Raw genomic sequence first — 19,887 nt, 5'->3', positions numbered from 1 at the left:
GATAACTATAACTTACCATCCATAAAACTAGGGTTAGTAACGATACAACCTAGGGAGAATCAAAAGCTTGAGGTGGGGAAAGCCCAAGACTATATAACTCATATCGGCATATTGCAATACCGATGTGGGACTCAAATCTGTACCTTGCAGTGGACCATAACAAACCATCACGCTTTGCATCTGTCGTCCTCGAGGCTGTGCGCTAGACCTTTCTAGCCTCAGGCAAACACTGCAATGCTGGCGTACCATCCATGGCACGGTGGGCACAGCGTGTGGTGGATGAATCTGATACCATTGATGCAACCCAGAGAAAACCACATTTCAGAAGCTAGTTATTAAGATGGTAGAGGCCAAGGCCATATAACCCTACATCAACGTTGTAATATCGAATATGGGACTCAAGTCCATACCTTGCAATGGACCATATATAACAAATAACTTAGAAAAATAAAGTTACTTGTTACAATTAATGGTTAAAACTTAAAATATTGTACAATCAGTGTATATTTTGTCCTATCATTCTGGTTAGATGATTTAGGAGGGAAATATCTCATCCATACAATTAATACCAAAAGTAAACACCAGCACTAACTGCTAAAAATGATTTTAAACATTATGATTAAGACTACTGAATCAATTTAAGCCTTGGCAATGCATGGCTAGCTAGCTTCATAATCCAATATTCCAGACTCCTATATAAATTTCATACCATATAATATCTTTCTTATAAAGTCACTGACAATCCAACATATCCTCAAAACACCAGTTTAATTCATCTAACTTCTTCAATCCAAAAATGGCGAATGCTCGTATTGCAAAGTTTGTTCTTGAAACAGCACCACCACAATTTGTGACTGTCATGAGAAATCGAGCATCGAAGATGTTAGAGACGATCAAAGAAGACGATAGAGAAGCGGCTAGCTCGAACGAGTCATCAATTTCTTCGAATTATTCGAGTTCATGTTCAAAATCTATGAATTCTAAGTATTTTCTTAAGAAAGTTCAAAGGTCTTTTCCTTTATTTGGAACTAAAGCCTCTTCTTAGGTTCTCTATATTAATGTTCAGGGTTTAGGGTTTAGGGTCTTTGTATTAATGTTAGTTCCGATGTCCGCAGAACTTGGATAGAGTCCAAGATTTGCTGAGACTAGATAAATGTTGATGAAATGTAACTAAAGAGAAAAGTGAAATCAGTCCATATGAGTATTGGTTGTTGTATGGTAGTTTTATAATGTATCGTATATTACAAAAATAACATAACCTATGTTATGTGATCTCATAAGTGAGGTCTGAGGAGGATAGGATGTACGCATACCTTATCCTTATCTTGTGTGACGTAGAGAAGTTATTTTCAATAATATTGTATCGTATATATCTATCCAAAATCAGTCATAGTGAAGCGAGATATATGTTATTCCGTATTTTCATTATTATTCTCTTTGCAAGATATTTGGTTGAAGTTTGAAAAACGATAAAATATTTGAAGTTAAAGTAGAAAAAATGAGTATTTAAAAGTTGAGTTGTGCTTGAATAGAGATTTTTCATTACGAAGAATATTTTTAACCTTAGTCAAAAATAAATGAATAAATTCAGACCTTTTTTCGAAGTATTTTAACACGTGTCAAGATTTTGATCGACTTCAAAGCTCACAGTTCAATTAGAGCTCCATTACATGATGATTTGCTAACAACATGGGTTCAAATAGCCCCAATGTAAACGAAGGTAAAATTAAATTATTTCGTACATTAAAAGGGGTGAATTTGAAAAGGAAAAAAGAAATTGTCCTCACTTAGCGTTAGTCACAATTTGATGCAAACACTAGATGCGGATTTTATTTGGTTACCTTTGGGTTGCCTAAACAAACACTTGAATCTAGGAATACATTTTTTGAAATATAATTAAAAAAACAGTCATAAAATAAAAAGAATTTTTGGATCTGAAAAATCTCATTAGAGGAAAGAAAAATTCATTTCTTTTACTCTTCTTCCCTATCTGATTATCTTCCTCTATTGGGGTTTTTCTATTTTCTTTTATATCCTTTATCAAGATTCACATATCTTTGAATCCTGTTATGTTTTTTTTTTAATTTTAAAAAAGAAAAACTTTTTATTGCTTGCTTCCCTTAATAAAAATTCCTCTTTGTATCTTGTCAATTCTGTAATTCCTTGAAAGAATTCATATATGGAGGTTTCTTCAAGCCTGAAAATGATGACTTTGGAATATTCTCAATTATTTTCTTTGAATACTTAAGTAATTTTGTATGTTATATAAATGTAAATATTTTAGACATTTCTTGTTGGATAGTATTAAGTTGATCAAAACCCAAACATGGATTTATTATGATCATGATAAAAATTGAATCTTTGGAGCATTAACTGCAATTGGATCCATTTTTTGATGCCTGGATTCATATTAATAGTATCAATTATCAATCATTTTTGTTTGGTATAATTTCCTAAATGATTCTCTTATTATAGACACAAGCAAGATTATTATTACATTTTTTTGTTACTGTTGTTACTGCTTGTTGATACTGCTCATTTTCGTTTTGTCCTTGAGACGAGGGTCCCCAGAAACAGCCTCTCTACCTTCACAGGGTAGCGGTAAGGTCTGCGTACATACTACCCTCCCCAGACTCCACTTGTGAGCCTCTCTACCTTCACAGGATAAGAATAAGGTCTGCTCAGACCTCACTTGTGGGACTATACTGCGTATGTTGTTGTAGTATGTTTGATGTTTGAAATTGGCATGGCAATGTCTAAAATCGACGTCAAATCGTTACAAGAAACACTTTATGTTCAAGAACAACTTATAGAGAAGCTTTATAATGAGTTGGATGAAGAAAGTGAAGCCTCAGCTAGTGCTGCAAGTGAAGCATTGTCCATGATTTTACGTCTTCAAGGCGAAAAGGCTGCAGAGGAAATGGAAGCAGAACAGTATAAAAGATTTGTGGAGGAAAAAATGTGCCATGCAGATGAGTCATTATCCATTTTTCAAGATCTTATTAATCAAAAAGAGATGGAAATAGTTGCTTTAGATTATCAAACACAAGCTTATCGATATAAGTTATTAAGTATAGGCTGTGATGATATTGAATTTAATGAGGATTTGTTTCATAAGAATGAAAGTTTTGATCAAGAAATGAGTGTTCAAGCTATTGGGAGGTGTAAATCAGCTCCAAATATTCCACAGAAATATGCTAATCAGATAAAGGGAATTCTTGATAAAGATGAATATATCAGTCAAGAACGCGATTTGAATGATACTTCAATGGATGGAAGTATAGATTTATACTGTGAGAAGATTGAAAAGTTGGAAGAAAGAGTTAAACAGATTGCTGGTGCTAACTATGCGAAATCGTGCAGTAGTGAAATGAGGTCACATTTACCACTTTCTAAAAGGAACTATTGTAACAATTTCCTCGACGTTTACCAAGTTAAGCATCGAGGAAATAAATCAGACAATGGAACGTCTGTTCGTTCTGCTTCTCCTCCGAAGGTTCTTGATGTATTTGAAGTCCCTCGAGCTATTAAAGACGACGATAAGATGATTTGGCAGAGTGATGAAAGGGTTGAAAAACAAGATTTTGTCCCAAAAGAGGCTGCAAAACAACTTGTTAAAGATCAAACTGATTGCCTTAAGAAATATTTAGTACCTATGCAGCATGAGAACAAGTTACATAAAGTAGGTGAAGCTGCTGCAGTCGACTGTCATTTGGCGATTTGCGCTACAACTAGTGCTTCAGAAACAGAAGAGATTCGTCGTCTCAATAGGACGTTTGAGATAGCTGAAGTTGAGGTACAAGGAACAAGGCAAGAATCCGACAGATACGAAGAACTAATGTTGTTACATGATATTAAGGAGCAAATAAATTTGATGCAATCTGAAATTAGAAGTTGGAAAAATAAGAAATCCCCTACAAGAGATGAGTTATCTGTAGTTTCTCTAACAGAGGTATTACTCTCTTTTACTGTTTTTTTTTTTTTGTGTATATATTTTGCTTGCAATAAGTCTGTATATATGTGAAAATCTTGACAATTTGTTAAAATGGTGGACAGGTGATGGTTTGCTTTTGGCTCTGATATCAGCTATCAAAAAGCTTTCAAATAGTGGTCCGACCCTTTCTCGGACACCGTGCATAACGGGAGTTTAGTGCACCGGGCTACTCTTTTATTCAAGATGTTGAAATTTGTACTTATTATGCCTTTTTTGAATATTGAAAAAGTCTTTTTGGCATTTTTACAAGAATGGCCAAAGAATTGATCATTAGTGGCTTGTAAATGTTGTATGTTCCATGAATCTGCAACGACTTAATTTACCACATCAAGAACATGATATCAACATGATATTTTGCTTTGAATTTCTCTCTATCTTCTTGTGAGTTTTGGTTGTAAGTTATCTCTGCTGCAGTTTGTAGTTTAAGCTAGAATATTTGTACTCACTAGATAGATAGATAGATATATGCTTTGGATTGGATCTTCACTGGTGCTTCTCTTGAATTATCTGATCATCTCATCGAAAAACTCAACATGTTACACAGTAAACATTTTCTTTTTACTATTTCTTACTATGCTCCTTCATCGTGTGGATCTGATTCTTTTTCTTGCATCAAGACTGGAGGGGGAGATTGATGATGTCCATCTCATTGAAGAAGTATTAGGCATGTGCCTAATAAAAGTTTCTTTGGTTTGGTAGCCAACCTTGTTGACTTGGTTTGGTTAGGTAGCCAACCTTGTTGAATTAGTTTGGTTTGGTAGCCAACCTTGTTGAATTTCTTTGGTTTGGTAGCCAACTTTGTTGAATTGTGAAAAGTGTGTGTAAATTGTCAAATATTGTAGGCTTTAGAGAGTGAAGCTTTGGCTATAAAAGGAGAGCTTCAACTCTCATTTCTTCACACCAACAAAGAGAGAAAGAAAGAGTGAGGTTTCATAGACAGGGTATAAGAAAATAGTATGTGAGGAAAATAGAGAGTGAGCGATATTGTAGTGAGGTGGAAATATCAAAAGAGGGTTATTTCTTTTGAGTGTTGTAGTGGTCTTTGGAGTATTTTACTCCGACTTACAAAGTGTAAAATTCCTTACTATAGTGATATCAGTTGCTCCTCTCGGGGCCGTGGTTTTTTCTTATTAAAAGGGTTTTCCACGTAAAAATCTTGGTGTCGTTGTTACTCTTTTATTCTTGTTAATACCGTATCTCGGTGCTACATTATTATTCCGCTTTATTACCGTGAATATTATTTTGGTAAGGGGTTTATTCCCAACAACTGGTATCAGAGCACAGGTTCTGCTCGTTCACTGAAATACTATTCACTGTCGGTAGTACTATACTTGGTGAAAAATAAAAATGTCCGGAGTAAAGTACGAGGTAGCAAAATTCAACGGAGATAACGGTTTCTCAACATGGCAAAGAAGGATGAGAGATCTGCTCATCCAACAAGGATTACACAAGGTTCTAGATGTTGATTCCAAAAAGCCTGATACCATGAAAGCTGAGGATTGGGCTGACTTGGATGAAAGAGCTGCTAGTGCAATCAGGTTGCACTTATCAGATGATGTGGTAAATAACATCATTGATGAAGACACTGCACGTGGAATTTGGACAAGGTTGGAAAGCCTATACATGTCCAAAACGCTGACAAATAAATTGTACCTGAAGAAGCAGTTATACGCCCTACACATGAGTGAAGGTACGAATTTTTTGTCACATTTAAATGTGTTTAACGGACTAATCACACAGCTTGCCAACCTCGGAGTGAAAATCGAGGAAGAAGATAAAGCCATCTTGCTATTGAACTCGTTGCCATCTTCGTACGATAATTTGGCAACAACCATCCTGCACGGTAAGACTACTATTGAGTTGAAAGATGTCACATCGGCTCTTCTACTCAATGAGAAGATGAGAAAGAAGCCTGAAAATCAAGGACAGGCTCTCATCACAGAAGGTAGAGGCAGGAGTTATCAAAGGAGTTCGAACAACTATGGTAGATCCGGAGCTCGTGGGAAGTCAAAGAACCGATCCAAATCAAGAGTCAGAAATTGCTACAACTGTAATCAACCAGGTCACTTCAAAAGAGATTGCCCAAATCCAAGGAAGGGCAAAGGTGAAACCAGTGGCCAGAAGAATGACGACAACACAGCCGCCATGGTGCAAAATAATGATAATGTTGTCCTCTTTATAAATGAGGAAGAGGAATGCATGCACCTGTCAGGTCCAGAGTCGGAATGGGTGGTTGACACAGCGGCATCTCACCATGCCACACCGGTAAGAGATCTTTTTTGCAGATATGTAGCAGGTGATTTCGGCACAGTGAAAATGGGTAACACAAGTTACTCAAAGATTGCGGGGATTGGTGACATTTGTATCAAGACAAATGTCGGATGCACATTGGTTCTAAAGGATGTGCGGCATGTACCTGATTTGCGGATGAACTTGATCTCGGGAATTGCTTTAGACCGAGATGGATACGAGAGTTATTTTGCAAATCAAAAGTGGAGACTCACTAAGGGATCATTGGTGATTGCAAAGGGAGTTGCTCGTGGCACGTTGTACAGGACAAATGCAGAAATATGCCAAGGTGAATTGAACGCGGCACAAGATGAGATTTCTGTAGATTTGTGGCACAAAAGAATGGGTCATATGAGCGAGAAGGGATTGCAGATTCTTGCCAAGAAATTACTTATTTCTTATGCCAAAGGTACAACGGTAAAACCTTGTGACTACTGTTTATTTGGTACACAACATAGAGTCTCATTTCAGACATCGTCTGAAAGCAAATTGAATATATTTGATTTAGTATATTCTGATGTTTGTGGCCCAATGGAAATTGAATCAATGGGCGGTAACAAATATTTTGTTACTTTTATTGATGATGCTTCACGAAAATTATGGGTTTATATTTTAAAAACCAAAGATCAGGTGTTGCAAGATTTCTAGAAGTTTCATGCTCTAGTAGAAAGAGAGACGGGTCGAAAGCTAAAGCGTCTCCGAAGTGACAATGGAGGTGAGTACACTTCAAGGGAATTTGAAGAGTATTGTTCAAGTCATGGGATCAGACAGTTCCTGGAACCCCGCAGCACAATGGCATAGCCGAGAGGATGAACCGCACCATTGTGGAGAAGGTGAGAAGCATGCTTAGAATGGCTAAACTGCCTAAGTCATTCTGGGGTGAAGCAGTTCAGACAACCTGTTACCTGATCAATAGGAGTCCATCAGTTCCATTGGCGTTTGACATCCCAGAAAAAGTTTGGACCAACAAGGAGGTGTCCTACTCGCATCTGAAGGTGTTCGGTTGCAGAGCTTTTGCACATGTACCAAAAGAGCAGAGAACAAATCTGGATAATAAATCTGTTCCCTGCATATTTATTGGATATGGAGATGAAGAGTTCGGGTACAGATTGTGGGATCCTGTAAAGAAGAAGGTCATCAGAAGCAGAGATGTAGTCTTCCGAGAAAGTGAAGTTGGAACTATTGTCGATATGTTAGAAAAGGCGAAGAATGGTATAATTCCTAACCTTTTTACTATTCCTTATACTTCTAACAATCCCACAAGTGCAGAAAGTACAACCGACGAGGTTGCCGAGCAGGGGGAGCAACCTGGTGAGGTTATTGAGTAGGGGGAGCAACTTGATGAAGGTGTCGAGGAAGTGGATCACCCCACTCAGGGAGAAGAACAACCTCAACTCTGAGGAGATCAGAGAGGCCAAGGGTAGAGTCATGCAGGTACCCTTCCATAGAGTATGTCCTCATCAGTGATGAGGGGGAGCCAAAAAGTCTTAAGGATGTGTTGTCCCATCCAGAAAAGAACCAGTGGATGAAAGCTATGCAAGAAGAGATGGAATCTCTACCGAAAAATGGCACTTACAAGCTGGTTCTTTTTACTATTTCTTACTATGCTCCTTCATCGTGTGGATCTGATTCTTTTTCTTGCATCAAGCATGTTGAAATACTTTTTTGGTTAATAGGTGGTGTTGAGACTTCAATTTACGACCTTTATTGATATGGTATTGAAAAAGGCAGCGCGGTGCACAAGACATCCCACGTTTAAGAAGGGTACGGGGAAGGGCCATACCCAAGGCATGTGATGTAGGCAGCCTAACAAAATACAAGCATTAGTGGTTGCTTCCACGACTCGAATTCGTGACCTATAGGTCACACGGAGATAACTTTACCGTTGCTCCAAAGTTCTCCTTCATGGTATTGAATTGTGCGACAATTTAGTTAGAAAGTTTAAATTGTAAGGAATATTTTTTTAGATTGCTTAATTAGTAGTTAACATGTTTCTTGCTTCAAGAGAAAGTCAAACACCAACTTATAGAAAACTCATTGTACATTATTCATTTCTCAGTTATTCTCTTCTTGTCACCATGGCTACCAACTCATCAGACAATATTGATCAGCTCAATGAAGTGATAGTAGCCATGGTACCATTTCCTGATTATAGTCATCTCAATCAGCTCTTCATTCTTGGTCGCTTCATCGCTTCCCATAATATACCAGTACATTTCCTCTGCCTTGCTGATCGGAACCAAGATTTGAAACTGCACGTCCAAGGAGATCTCAGGGCCTCAAACATCCATTTCCATGACATTTTAGTACCTTCTTCTCTGGTAGAAATAGAGGATGCTGGAGATGATCTGCCTTCGATTGTACTATTTATAAAAAGCCTCGTCGAGCCAATTAGAAGAACATGTATTGATCTCTCTACCAATACAAAGAGATTAGTCTTAATTCATGACTCCATAATTATGGATCATGTGAGGGATGTTCATTCATACCCGAACGTAAAGTCTTATATGTTTCACTCCATTTCAGCATTTGCCAGATATTCTTTGCTCCGACAAAGTATTGATCACATAGTTGATGATGATGATCATGAAGAAATGATGGAGAAAATGCAGGATGAGTTTCCATTGTTGGAGAGTTCGGGTGCACAATTTGCAACAATGTTACTTAGAAAGGAACATGAATGGAAGCTCAACTCGGGAGAAATCATGAACTCCTGCAGAGAACTAGAAGGTAAGTACTTAGATTTACTTGCCAATGCAAAAGACAACAAGCCGTGGTTGGCTGTTGGTCCACTTCATATGCTGCTAGAATCACACGACTCTAGCAACAGGAGTCGTCATGAATGCCTAGAATTTCTCGACAAGCAAGACGTTAATTCAGTAATATTGGTCTCGTTTGGAACAACCACTACATTCTCACAAGAGCAAGTCAATGAGCTCGCGGTTGGTTTAGTACAAAGCGACCATGGGCTCATTTGGGTACTACGAGAAGCGGATAAAAAGATGGAAAATGAGAAATTTGAAGAGAAAGATAAGAAAATTGAATTGCCAAAAGGGTTTGAAGAAAGAATGATGGTAAGAAATTGGGCGCCCCAATTGGAAATCTTGGAGCACCCGTCTACAGGTGTATTTTTGAGTCATTGTGGATGGAATTCTTGTATCGAGAGCATTAGCATGGGAGTGCCTCTAGCAATTTGGCCAATCCAATACGACCAGCCTTATAACGCTATTTTGGTAACCAATGTACCGAAGATTGGAACCTCTGTGAAGAGTTGGGCTCACCAGGAGGAATTGGTGACAGCAAAGGCGGTTGAGAAAGCTGTCAAGACTTTGATGGATACGACAGAAGGGGAAGAGAAGAGGCAAAGGGCGATGGAATTGAGCAATAAGATCAAGAATTCTCTTAGCCATGGAGGAGTTGCGCGCAAGGAAATGGAATCTTTCATATCATGTATTATCAGATAAAAAGGTTGGACAATAGGTGAATCAGGGGAATGGTGAATAGAGTTATTCATATTTATATTGGCGCGAGGTAGCAAGTACCAGTTAAATTAGTCGAGGCACAGAAAAAAGTTGGCTCAGACACCATTATCAAAAAGCTAAGGGAGAGAGAACATCAGTTTGGATGCTGTCTTTGTAAAAGAAAATAAGATATTCATTCATGCATCAGATAAATAAATGCCATACATCTGAAAGTTTAAATTGTAAGGAATAATTTTTTAGTTTACTTAATTATCTGTTTAACAGGTTTCTTGGTTTAAGAGAAGTCAAACACCACCTTATAGAAATTTGAGGGATCTCTTAATTAGTTGAATTTCTTAAATCTTCATATCACATGATGCCTTTATTATACACGTTTATCGATAGAGTAGCACATTCATTTCTCTTCAATCTTTAAATGCATACTAACTTGAAATAAGTATAAAAAGCGCAGCCCGGTGCACTAACCTCCCGTTATGCACGGGGTTCGGAACACAGCCTTAGTCTTACCTTACATTTCTGTAACATGTTGTTTCCACGGCTCGAACCCATGATCTCCTAGTCACATGGCAACAACTTTACCAGTTACGTCAAAGTTCTCCTTCTAACTTAAAATAAGTATGAGAAGAGTGATACAAGTATTTTCTGTAGTTAAGCATCTAAACTCATTGTATTGCACATTACTCATTTCACTGTTCTTCTCTTCTTGTTCTTATGGCCCTAACCCCAATATTGATCAGCTTAATGAAGTGATTGGGGCCATGGGGCCATTTCCTTTATATAGTCCTATAAACCAGCTTTTCATCATTGCTCGCTTCATCGCCTCCCATAATATTGTTGGATTGCGTATAGGTATTCGTAATACGTAGCGGAATACAATAACAATTCTAGGAAGATCCTTTCGTGTTTAAAATTTATTTACAATAAAATAATAGCAACATTCAAACGATTTGACTACTACATAAGACACATGTATTATGGTTTGAACTCTTCAAATATAATATTAAAATATTTCGTAAATAAATTTTAGACACAATAAATTTTGCTCTGATACCACTTGTTCACTTTTTTTGGGTGAAGTACGATATCTATATATATATACTCAAGCACCAAATTATTAATTTATGTTAAGAAACACGGGAAGACCGTTGAGGATCAAAAAACAAAATTGGATTCTTATAATTTTATGTTGTAAAATACAAATCTTATTCATAATAGGACAAAGTAGCCAACAAATCCTTTTGACCTTATACATAAACTACTAATCTCATTCTTTGAATTTGATAGCCGGCATGAAGATGTTGTCCAATTCTAAATTGGACTTTTCTTTCCAAAAACGAATCCCATTCAAATGGGATTGTGGCTGCCGAAAAATTTGACTTTGCATATTCAATTCCAATTTGGATTCTAAAATCCTTGTTGGTATTTTACTATAGAAAATGACATCTCATTTTTCAAAGGATATCACGTTGCCGGCGAGTACTTTTATGGACGTTTACTGTGCTAATCCAATTCGAAATTGGATTCAATCAAAGACTTCCATTAATATTTTATATAAATAAATATTTATTATATATATCACATATATATTTCAACCAAGAGATATAATTTAATTTTTATTCCAAAAGAAACTTCAATTTGTTCACAATATTAATTATATCCTCTGTGCTAGCAAAGAATATAATAATATTTCATTTGGACTAATAACTAGATCTATTTGACTAATTAAATTTCTTAATTTAATTATCTAATAATAAGTTAATTAATCCTTTAGCAAAGATCAGAACACTCGTAAGTGTGCGACCCCATAGGTTCAATACTAAACCGGTAGTAAATTGATCACATCAATATACTAATCAAGGGTGGCGTCTAGCAACACTCCTTAACGACCGGATAGCATGAAGTATACAATTTACTCTCAAGAACCAGTACAAGAATAATGTAGTAATTCCTTCTGTCTTTATAGCGCTGGATCACCCTAGGATATGGTTCAACTGTCAAATTCTAATAGGCGACCAACTACGTGTCCATGTCAAATATAATCGACCATTGAATGACCTAAGAAACTCATTTCTTTTTTCATTCAATTGCCCTGGCCAAGGTCTTAATTTGGTCGTTTATGATTCATGACAACATGGAACTTAAACTCATTACCAAGAGTTGATAGATTCCATCTTGATCCATCACTAATTTTACAAGTATTTAATTATGCCCAATATCTTTTCAACTATCGCCCTAGGGCCATAGGTGTCTGGTATCAAAGCACAATAAATAACATGTCAATTACTATAATGATCTGAGGTCAAAGGAAACTTTTACATCATATTCTTCAAAAGAATATCCTATTGACAGTTTATGATAATTCTAACCATTAGGAATTATCCAATGAGTCGGTTCAATAATCATATCTCTATATGCATCATCTATCTATGTGATTTAGTTAATGAGATCAACTAATCTTTATCCCATAAAGACGAACACATAAATATTGATCTAACCGGATTACTAATATCCAAGTTAATAATCCTACGATCAAGAACAAATTTAGATTAAATTGTAAGAGACATTGCTCTCATTATCATGATCTCTATCACGATGAAAAATTTCAAAATTTAATCAAGGACCTTATCAAATTAATCAAACAACTAATAATAACTATGATAAAAGAATATCAGATGCCATATATATTTATATCAAATAATGTTCACAAAAATATGTTCAAATCATCAAATATGATATTGGATCTATGACATATCTACTATATCCCTAACAAATATACCAGTACACTTCCTCTGTCTTGCTGAACGCAACCAAGATTTGTAGCAACGCGTTCAAGATGGTTTGGAAGTCTCTAACATTCTTTTCAATGACCTTTTGCTACCTTCTGAAACAGAAGATACCAGAGATGGTGGCGATGGTCTGGCGTCGCTTCTAATCTTCTTAAAAAAATACTTTGGACCAATTTGTAGAGCATGCCTTGAGTTGTCGACCAATGAAAAGAGATTAATCATAATTCATGACACTATAATGAGGAGTTATATGGGGGATGTTCATTCATTCCTGAATGTAGAGTCCTATAAATTCCACTCTTTTTCAGCTTTTACCAGATATACTATGCTCCGACAAAGTATCGATGACATACTTGATGATGATCATGACAAAATGATCGAGCAAATGCAGGATGAGTTTCCGTTGTTGGATAGTTGGGCTGCACCCGATATGGCAATGTTCGTTAGAGAGGAACATGAGTGGACGCTCGGCTCAGGAGAAATAATGAACTCCTGCAGAGAACTGGAAGGTAAGTACCTAGATTTACTTGCCAATGCAATAGACAATAAGCCGTTGTGGGCTGTTGGTCCACTTCATATGTTGCTTGAATCACACGACTCAAGCAATAGAATGTTAGGTGTTTGCCATAATTTTCTTAATATATTTGGTTTTCCTATTTGTTGAAGGAAAGAGCAATATAATTACCTTAATTGAGTTTTCCTTTTTGTAGAAGGAAATTATAATTCTCCTATACTTGGCTAGTCCTTTTTCTTGTAGGAAAAGGTTTGGACTTCTGTAAATTGAAGATCCGTCTTTCTCATTCAGTAGCATCCACAATGTAGCCACAGGAGCTTGAGAGTAGTGTTAGCATGTCACTTGTGTTTGCCTCTTCGTGAGGTTGTTCTCTCGATATTTTGTACTCTCTTTTTACATAGTGGATTGTTCTATCTCCGCGGTGGACGTAGGTTAGATGACCAAACCACGTTAAATATTTATGTCTCTTTTGGTAGATTTCTCTTTTGTTGTCGGACTTATCGTCGCTCAAGGTTTGCTTTGCTAGCTTCTGTATGACACCTGATTTTTACGGTCCTAACATAAAACTCGTGATGAATGCCTAGAATTTCTCGACTAGCAAGATGTTAATACAGTGATACTTGTCTCGTTGGAACAACCACTACATTCTCGTAAGAGCAAGTGTGAGATCGCGCTTGGTTTAGAACAAAGCAACCATAGATTCATTTGGGTACTAAGAGAAGCGGATAAAAAGATGGAAAATGAGAAATTTGAAGAGAAAGATGGGAAGATTGAATTACCAAAAGGGTTTGAAGAAAGAACGAAACGAAGAGGAATGGTAGTGAGAAATTGGGCACCCCAATTGGAAATCTTGGGGCACTCGTCTGCAGGTGTATTTTTGAGTCATTGTGGATGGAATTCTTGTATCGAGAGCATTAGCATGGGAGTGCCTCTAGCAACTTGGCCAATCCAATACGACCAGCCTTATAACGCTATTTTGGTAACCAATGTACTGAAGATTGGAACCTCTGTTAAGAGTTGGGCTCACCAGGAGGAATTGGTGACAGCAAAGGCGGTTGAGAAAGCTGTCAAGACTTTGATGGATACGATAGAAGGGGAAGAGATGAGGCAAAGGGCGATGGAATTGAGCAATAAGATCAAGAACTCTATTAGCCATGGAGGAGTTGCGCGCAAGGAAATGGAATCTTTCATCTCCGATATTATCAAATAACTTCATAGCCAGATCAGTGTATATTAGACATTCATATTTGAGTATTAGTACTTTCTGTTCCTACTTTAGAGCTCATTTGAATAGTTTTTTACTTCTCACAATCTTCAGATCCTTGCATTGAAATCGAAGAGTCTTTTAAGAACATGGTCTAGTGCTATAGAAGGCATGGTGCACTGCAGCTTACCGATGGAGGCCGAGAATTAGGGTAAACGGTTAGTAGGTAATTAAGATTTTCCTTTTTCATACCTGTAGTATCATTATTATTCGTGGATTTTCTTACAGTTAGATCTTTATTACTACAGGTTGTCTCTTTTGCTTCGGTTATTTTATTGTTGTTGTTACTGCTTCTTGTTACTACTTTTTTTTTCCATGGCTTCTCGTTACTATATTTCTTTTCAACTATGATGTGACTATGCTTTTTCTGAGCCGAGGGTCTATCGAAAATAACCTCTCTACTTCAATAAGGTAGGAATAAGGTTTGTATACCGACTATACTCTGGGATTACACTGGGATTGTTATTGTTGTCTAGTGGTACAAAGGGAGCCTCGTAACCTTGAGATTTATGGATAGTTATTCATATAACAAGTTTCCTATTAGCAATATGATTTTGTGATCCTTTTCAAGTAGTGGTAACTCATAATTTATCGCTCCCCTCGGTGGATTCCTATAAATATTTCAGTGATTCGTCTTGCTTTGATTGCTTATGGATATATGTGAACGGGATAGCTAGGTCCCTCTACTCTTAATTAGATGTTTTGAGTTCAATAGCCAAAAAAACTATTACGCCTCAGTCCCAAACAAGTTGGATCGGCTATATGAATCATCACTGACCATGTCTTAAATTCACCTCAAGCCAATATTTTACAAACATAAAATAAAAATAAACTCAGATATATTGAGTTTGAATCCTAAAAATAAAATAAAAAATCTTTCGGAAATGCATTACCCCTCAGAAATCGAAATTAATCGAGTCAATAAACTTAGACACCGGATAGTTAATAAAAGCTCATCTGCAAAACATCAAGTTGGGATCTCTTAGTATGTTCCCAAGATCTGCTTATGACAAGATGCATTTATGCTCAATCTTTAAATGCACATTATATTTAAAGTCAAAGGCAATTAAACATATAAGACAAATATTTTATTTCATTTTATTTTCTAATATAAGCCCTGCACTCATTGTAAGTTATTCGTTTCTCAGTTCTTCTCTTTTTGTTCCAATGGCTACCAACTCATCAGTCAACATTATTCACCTTAATGAAGTGATTGTGGCAATGGTACCATTTCCTGAGCATAGCCATCTCAACCAGCATTTCATCCTTGCTCGTTTTATTGCCTCCCATAATATACCAGTACACTTACTCTCTCTTGGTGAGTGTTTGACTCAAAAGATACTAAAACCTTTTTAAACAAATCAATCAAAGATGAAGGGGTAAATCTTAGCTGAATATAATAATCTCTAGAAATAATGATAGATAAAGAGTAGAAGGTCGTTAATTTTCTTCGTATTCCAGAAATCAAAAAATCCCCCTCCCCCCCCCCCCCACAAGGTTATTGTCCCCCTTTTATACTAAGAGAGAAACTCTTCTAAATTGTGAAAGACCAAATACAAGGAATATTCGACGGAATATTCCTAATGTCCCCTAATAGGCTTACACTTTTACGGAGGTCGCACAATCTCTTCTTTTGCCTTGAGGTCATCTCCCTCGGGACGTCAACTCGAAGAAACCCAGTCGTTTGTCATATTCATTATTGGTCGTGATCGGTCAAATTTGGACTCATACAGTTAGTCCCTCTGCTTGTCGGGGTTGCAACAGGATGCATCCTTGATGAGCGGACTTCATGCGTTCTCATAGAGAAATTTGATCCGTCGAAACATTACGACGTGGCCAACGAGAGATGGTCATCGTGCTCAGCAAACATCGAGTGATGCACTTTACCGGGAAATGATGTCAGCTTCACGTGCGTCATCATTACGCAGGTTTTCAAGCAGGGATCGACGGCTAGATGCTTCGATTCTTGCGCCGCTTTGTGACCTGCCGCCTCGATTTTGGCGCCACCCAACCCTATAAATAGGTGAAGGGTTTGTTTTTTCGAAAAACTTTAGCCATTTCACTCTCGATAACTTCTTTCACTCTTCCTCATTTGCTCTTATATCCTTCTGTTTCTTTTTATGTTCTTCATTTGAAACTTTTTCTTCTTCCTTCTTCCTTCTGTGTTGATATTCCTTTGAACGATATTATGCCGAGGTATCGTCGTTCTCATGAAGAGGCTTCTGGAGCTACCCCGTTGTCCACAGCTCCCCCTTCTGGCGATGAAGATACGATGGTAGAAGAGGGTGATAGCCCTCCCATGGTGGAGGAGTTACTACCGAAACACCCATTATCCCGGAGTGACTTCCTCAAAGATCCCCCTCCTACCCCGAACCCCATATTTTCTGAGACGGAGCAAGTGCATATCGATGCTCTTCGTGTAAAGTATGGCATTCCCGTTCATATAGAGATGGTTCCGATGGGCAGAGATCATATGGACGTCCACAGACCTGGGTGTTGCACTTTCTATGAGTACCCTTTTATGATCGGTTATACTCTTCCTCTCTTCCCCTTAGCGGAAAAATTCTGTAGATTCTACTAAGTTTGTCCAGCATAACTTTCGCCATATACGCTCAAGGTACTTCTGCTACTGACCAAGTATGTAGAGTTGGCGGGGTGTAACATTTCTGTCCACCACCTTTTGCACATGTTCACGCCTAGGTTCATTAGGGGTACCATGGTGCATTTGAGGCTTCGTGGCATGAAAGGGCTGGTGGTCGGGATGGATGACCAAGCAAGCCGCAAGTTTTGGCACAAGTACTTATTTGTCAAAACCGAGCACGTCATTTCTAATTCCGTTAGATTCCCGGAGCGATGAAATGAGGCTCATAAGTGTCGCCACTCATTTTACTCCCATTTCCTCTGTATTCACTGTAAAGTTTATTCGTTTCCCGTTTGCAGCTATGGGCCGTCCACCTCGCCCTATTACGGATATCAAGGATTTAGTAGCCCATCTGTTGCCTTATGCAATAGAAACTCGAGGTTGGCCCACCTTCATGAAGCGTTACGGCCCTAAAGTTCCCTCTGGTAAATGTCTTACTTACTACTTTGTTGACCGTGCAACCTTATTTAATGGTACAACCATTTGTGATGACAGGTCGAGGAGCTTCTAGGTGACGGGCGCCAGTCCCTGCCTTTCGACAAGCCGTTGCTACTGCAGATGCGCAATTTGTTCTAAGTGAGTGTGTTTGAGAGGGCCGTCCTCAACCTATTCAATTAGAAGGTCCATCTCGAGTCCTGGTCATGAGGGAAGAGGCTTCTTCGGTGCCGGCCTCACTCCCTTTGGACAAATCCTTTAACGGAGACGAGCCATTATTGAGAAAAAGAAAGAGGATGGAACTTGGGAAGGGTGTGGCCACGGATGTTGATAGAAGCAGGGCGTCGCAGATAGCCCCTGTGCCCGTATTCATGGTCGATGCCATTTTATCGGGGAGATCTCCCCAAGTGGAAGGAGTTTACCCAGGAGCTGGTTCAGTGCGCTCTGTTGAGGGTGGTGCATTGTCTAACGTTGGAGGGCGACGGGTGTTGAGGGTGACGGCCCAGGATCGGATGTCGACCCAGAGGATGTTAATGAGTTCGTGGGTCGCCATACCCACGTAGAAGTTAGGATGGACGGATCTGACCGTCATGTAGTCATCCCGGGGGACTACAACTTGCTGCTGAACAGCGAGCAGGTGGCTTCTGCCCTAGCTCCTCCATGTGCCGCTCCTTAAAGCGAGATGCTTAGGGTGATGAACGACGTAGAGTTGTCTCAGAAGGTTGCCAGTATTGCCCTGTAGGTAGGTGCCTTTCTTCGCTTTTCATCGTTGGGTTTGTGCGGTGATCGTCATTCCGTATTTTGTTTCTAACTTCTCCCCTTCTCTTTTTTTTGCCAGACCCTCGTCATGGAGGTTGAGAGAGAGCATTGAGAGAGGAGAAGGATGGGCCTTTATGAGAAGATTTTGTCTAAATACCAGTAGTATCATGCTAAGCATTGGGCGATGGCCGACATTTATCATCAAGACCCCGAGTTCTAGTTGTTTCGCGAGGGGATCAAACAACGAGAGGACCAATTAGAGCGTATGATTGAAGGGTTGAGGGAGTGGGATGAGGAGCTTATGAAAACTATCGCTCGTAATAGCGAACACGAGGCTTCCCTCAAAGTGAAGGACGAAGAGATGAAGTTGAGTAGGGGGTGATGGCCGAAAATGCCAACTTGCAGGCAAAGGTGACCGGTTTGACCGCTGAGCTGAATGCGAAAGCAACGGAGGTAGAGGGGATTAAGGGAAAGCTGAGCGTCAGTACTGACAAATTGGAGGCAGCTATTTTTGGAACTGCATCTTTGGAGAATGCCCTCCGCATTTGCAGGTCGGAGCTGGCTGAAGAGAAGGAAGCCTCTGGTCGCAAGGTTGCTAGGCTTGAAGGGTGTGTCAAAGAGCTGGAGGCTGAGCTGGCTGCACTGAATGGACAAATGGCCTTGCTAAGGGTAGAGGATGCAAATCGACGTTCTCAGCCTTCTACGTCTCGTGCCTCAGCCAATCCGGTCATGCCCTATCGTTTATATGAATTGTGGGTCCACACGGAGGCTCGTCTTGACGTGTATAATGCTTTTCACGTCGAGGAAAGGGCTACTGAGGTGGAGCTCCAGATCATGTATACCGAAGCTCGTGCAGCTCGCGAGGCATGCGGGTATGACCCCCTCACACATGACGGGGATGACATCAATTCTGATGATGCGAACCGCCTTGCCTCAGATTCATGGTATGAAGATGCTTACCCCCTGGAGGTAATGTGTAGCCTTTCTTTATGTTTGCTTTTGTTTTGGGGTTTTTGCGGGAGGCATACTTGAGCCCGCTTGTAAGGGTAAGCATAAATAATATTTTGATGTAATATAAACTTTATTTCGTCGATTTGTCCTTTCTTGCAATTATTGAACCCATGTTATTATTAACGGCCTTGGCTATCGGGATGTTGCTTCCAACTATCATCGAAGTAGGATCCCGTCATAGTTCGAGTGAGATCGAACTCATATTATCGTCGATGGCCTTGTCCATTGGGATGTTGCTTTGAGCTATTGTCGAAGGAGGATCTCGTCGTAGTTCGAATGAGGTAGAACTCATGTTTTTGTTGATGGCCTTGGCCATTGGGATGTTGCTTCGAGCTGTCGTCGAAGTAGGATCCCGTCGTAGTTCAATCGAGATCGAACTCATATTATTGTCGATAGCCTTAGCCATTGGGATGTTGCTTCGAGCTGTCGTCGAAGTAGGATCCCATCGTAGTTCGAACGAGGTCGAACTCATATTATCGTCGATGGCCTTGGCCATTGGGATGTTTCTTCGAGCTGTCGTCGAAGTAGCATCCCGTCATAGTTCGAACGAGGTTGAACTCATATATATCGTCGATGGCCTTGGCCATTGGGATGATGCTTCGAGCTGTCGTCGAAGTAGAATCCTGTCGTAGTTCGAACGAGGTCGAACTCATGTTTTTGTCGATGGCCTTGGCCACTTCTTCTTGGAGATTTTGATCGTATTCCCGTAGGA

General features: G+C 39.0%; 2 protein-coding genes and 1 pseudogene across 2 annotated transcripts; all 3 read left to right on the top strand.

Moving 5' to 3' along the window:
- The first annotated feature begins 2,004 nt into the window (after nucleotides 1–2,004).
- On the top strand, nucleotides 2,005–4,368 carry LOC104214760 (uncharacterized). Its single transcript, XM_009764472.2, has 2 exons — nucleotides 2,005–3,952; nucleotides 4,057–4,368. The coding sequence occupies exons 1-2, from the start codon at nucleotides 2,732–2,734 to the stop codon at nucleotides 4,078–4,080; spliced, it is 1,245 nt and encodes a 414-aa protein (XP_009762774.1). The 5' UTR covers nucleotides 2,005–2,731; the 3' UTR covers nucleotides 4,081–4,368.
- Nucleotides 4,369–8,361: 3,993 nt separating this feature from the next.
- Nucleotides 8,362–9,880, top strand: LOC104214761 (zeatin O-glucosyltransferase-like). Its single transcript, XM_009764473.2, has one exon. It carries the CDS (start codon nucleotides 8,362–8,364, stop codon nucleotides 9,745–9,747), a length of 1,386 nt encoding a protein of 461 aa, XP_009762775.1. The 3' UTR covers nucleotides 9,748–9,880.
- Nucleotides 9,881–10,382: 502 nt separating this feature from the next.
- Nucleotides 10,383–14,275, top strand: LOC104214762 (zeatin O-glucosyltransferase-like; annotated as a pseudogene).
- The last annotated feature ends 5,612 nt before the right edge of the window (nucleotides 14,276–19,887 follow it).

This window comes from Nicotiana sylvestris, chromosome 6 (assembly GCF_000393655.2).
Source record: "Nicotiana sylvestris chromosome 6, ASM39365v2, whole genome shotgun sequence".
NCBI lineage: Eukaryota > Viridiplantae > Streptophyta > Magnoliopsida > Solanales > Solanaceae > Nicotiana > Nicotiana sylvestris.
The sequence above is the reverse complement of the archived record's forward strand: the minus strand, read 5'-3'. Positions and strand labels throughout refer to the sequence as shown.